General features: G+C 33.7%; 1 protein-coding gene across 1 annotated transcript; it reads right to left on the bottom strand.

Annotated features, from left to right (window-relative positions):
* Positions 1-273: 273 nt before the first annotated feature.
* LOC114613344 (olfactory receptor 4K5-like) lies at positions 274-1,254 on the bottom strand. Its single transcript, XM_028758622.1, has one exon. It carries the CDS (start codon positions 1,243-1,245, stop codon positions 274-276), a length of 972 nt encoding a protein of 323 aa, XP_028614455.1. The 5' UTR covers positions 1,246-1,254.
* Between the last annotated feature and the right edge of the window lie 2,198 nt (positions 1,255-3,452).

Here is a 3,452-nt window from a genome sequence, read left to right as displayed (position 1 = left end):
TGGTTTTTATAGCATACTTACATTTACCTATTATCAAAACAATTAATGCACACATACTACTCTGAATTTTTACTTGTTTTATTTCTTCCATTAATAATAAACACAGAGTACTTTTTTTGGAGGAGGGAAGGATACTAAATTTTTGCTTATGTAATAACTATAAAATGCTTGTTATTATCCACCAATCTTTTCTATATCATCTATCTTATTTACTCGACTGTTTGAGTATGAAAATATAAGTAGACAAGTGATCTGAATAATTTGAGTTTTACTTCAATAAAGAGAAATCCTTGCTACAAATGGCATTTCAGCTACTTTGGGTGGTCTGAAGTAATGGGCAGCAATTTTTCTCATGACAGCTTTCATGTCTCTATTTCTTAGTGTATAAATAATGGGATTAAGGATGGGAGTGAAAACTGTATAAAATATAGCAAGCATTTTATCCACAGGATAAGTAGTAAAGGGCCACACGTAAATGAAGATACACGGTCCAAAGAATAATACTACTACCATGATGTGGGCAGCCAGTGTAGAAAATGCCTTGGCCATGGCAGCAGAGGACTTGAACCAAACTGTGACAAGAATTATGACATAGGAGCTCACCAAGAGAGAGAAAGTGCTTAAGGAAAGGATCCCACTGTTTATCACAATAAGTATTTCAGTAATGTATGAGTCAATGCAGGCAAGTTTGACCACTCGAGGAAGGTCACAAAAAAAGCTGTCTACTTCATTGGGTCCACAAAATGCCAGTTTTACAGTAAATGATAATTGGCTCAATGTATGTACCAAGCCCACAGCCCAGGAGATTACTACCAAGGCAGCACATGTAGTTTTGTTCATGATGATCATGTAATGTAGAGGTTTGCATATGGCCACATATCTATCATAGGCCATGGAGACCAGGATTACCATCTCCCCTCCTGTAAAGAGGTGAATGAAAAAAATTTGGGCTATGCAGCCACTGAAGGATATACTCTTGTGTTCACTCAGAAAGTCTACAATCATTTTAGGTGTAGCAAAAGAAGCCTGACAAATGTCATAAAAGGAAAGGTTTCCCAGTAGGAAATACATCGGCTTGTGCAGGCGGCTGTCAGAAGTCACAGCTATGATGATGAGAAGGTTTCCTAATATGATGACAATATACAGTGCAGAGAAGAAAACAAAGAAGAAAATCTGAAGTTCCCGAGAACTAGAGAGTCCAAGTAATACAAACTCAGACACCACTGAGTAATTGGTGTTATCCATGGATTCAGGCCACAGACTTGCACTAAAACAACCTTAAAGGAGAGGAAACAAAAAGGAAATTAGAGCTATGAAATAGTATTTTAATACAAAGGACTCTGAGACATCTAGAATAAGTCATATTTACTAAATACAAAATGTAAATTCCAAATATTTGAACAACCATGCCAAAAAATCTGAACAGACAGAAGGAACTTATGAAAGTGTCTAAATAATGCTTGACAATTTGATCAAGAAAGGGGAGATAGGCACAAAGTCCCAGACCTAGTAGAGGTACTACTAGCAATGAATAGCTGTGAGAAGATGAAGTTAATTTTCTTTAACAATGTAGCCTCCAGTAAGTGGACCATGCTCCAGTGGAAGGAAACATATTAAAAATTATATGAATGGCATAAATTGGACTTGATGCACTTTAAAGTAAAGGACACAAAGTAGGGGTGGGTATGAAAGGGAAAGGGGATCTGAAAGAACTTGGGGGAGGGACTTGTATGATCAAAATACACTGTACAAAATCCTTAATGAACTAATAAAAACGTTTACTGACATTGGTAAAAACTTTTACATTTATGAACAGATTTATGAGTTATATACTAGGAAATAGTTCATTCAAATGCTAATCTGTTTTTAAAAGATGGGAGAACTACAGTACTCATAGACTAGAAGACTGGAGGAATCATTTAAAACTTAATTCTTCAAAGAAATTTTCTATAATGACCAAAATATAAAACACAGATCCATAGTCACGTTTTATCATTAATTTTACTAATGTCTAAGTATAACATTTGATTTAACTCTGTAAGGAGTATAAAGAACTTTGTATCTATTTTGTTATATAAATTAACACTGTTTAGTTTAGGCTATTATCTTTTTTAACTCTTCATATTTAAAAATGTGTATACCTACTTTACAGAAAGTAGTATACTTTAAGTGTGATGATGGATGACATTGTAGCATAAGATTAGTTGTATTATAATGACCTTCTTAATAAATTAAAATTTCTATAATAAATCATACAATTAAAATGTCCAACTGTTGCGCCAAGAGTTTTATACATTGTAGATGATTTCTACTAAGAAGAAACTTCAATATAAATTGTCATGACATATAATTCTAATATATCTGCCAATTATGAATCACAAACATTTAAAAAGTAACATTATTATTTAGCTTATCCAAAATGTGATTTTACATGATTGTTCATGAATATCACATAGATTTCCATTTTAATTACCTATAAAAATTAGTTTAGGATTAATATGTTATCCTTGATCAGTGAAAAGTGATTTCTATGAGTGTTAGCTTTGAGTGTGTGTGTGTGTGTGTGTGTGTGTACCTGTATGTGAGGATAGGATGGTTTCTTACTTCCCTGTAACTCACCAAGTAGGCTATAATGGTTGACCATCAAGTCTCAGGGATCCACCTGTTTCTGTCTCCCTATCACTGGAATTAAAAGTCTGGAACACCATACTGACATCTTTATTTTAAATGTACGTTCTTAAGACCAAATTCAGATCCTTGTGCATGCTCCATATGAGTTTTTCAATATATAAATAATAGATAACAAAAGGATGGCTGACTTATTTCATAATTTTTTTACACAGAGAATGAACAATGATTGGAGAAAAATTACATATATATATATATGTATGTATGTATGTATGTATTAGAATCAGAATAGTATTTCAATCAACTAAGAGTCCTCTTTCTTCTCTCATAGTTTTGACATTACAACATTTGGGATTGAGTGATTCTCTGTTACAGAGAATGACTCCATGTCAGAGCAAAATTCACAAGCATCCTTGACTATTCAGAAGATATCTGTCACATGTATTCTCTAGTGGTTGCAAGTAAAACTGTCTTCATACATTGCCACATGTCCATTTGGACAAAAAAAGGATATAAGACAATAACCAAAAAGTTAAACTATCATTAGATTAGGTTTCAAATACAACGTTCTGCCCCCCCTTTCTAAAAGAAATTGCTTTGGTGCATACATGTTTCCTATCCAATTTTTTTTTTTTATGTTTCTTGAATCTTTGATACCCAGCTATGTCATAGTCAGAGAAGTTACTTTAACATCTGCCATCAAAGACCTAATGATTACAATGAATGTATGAGAATTGTCAGTGAAATAACTTCTGACTTCCTTTCCATTCGTGGAACTGCCCTACAGCAGATGTCCATTGAGTTTCCAGCTGCTTGGCTCCCCT

The sequence above is a fragment of the Grammomys surdaster genome, unplaced genomic scaffold (genome assembly GCF_004785775.1).
Source record: "Grammomys surdaster isolate TR1022 unplaced genomic scaffold, NIH_TR_1.0 126198, whole genome shotgun sequence".
NCBI classification, from domain to species: domain Eukaryota; kingdom Metazoa; phylum Chordata; class Mammalia; order Rodentia; family Muridae; genus Grammomys; species Grammomys surdaster.
Note: the sequence above shows the minus strand (reverse complement) of the source record. Positions and strands in the feature narration are given on the sequence as shown.

What these genes read in the sequence shown, in the direction of transcription:
- LOC114613344 (XM_028758622.1), bottom strand. Translation starts at nt 1,245, where the DNA reads ATGGATAACACCAATTACTCAGTGGTGTCTGAGTTTGTATTACTTGGA.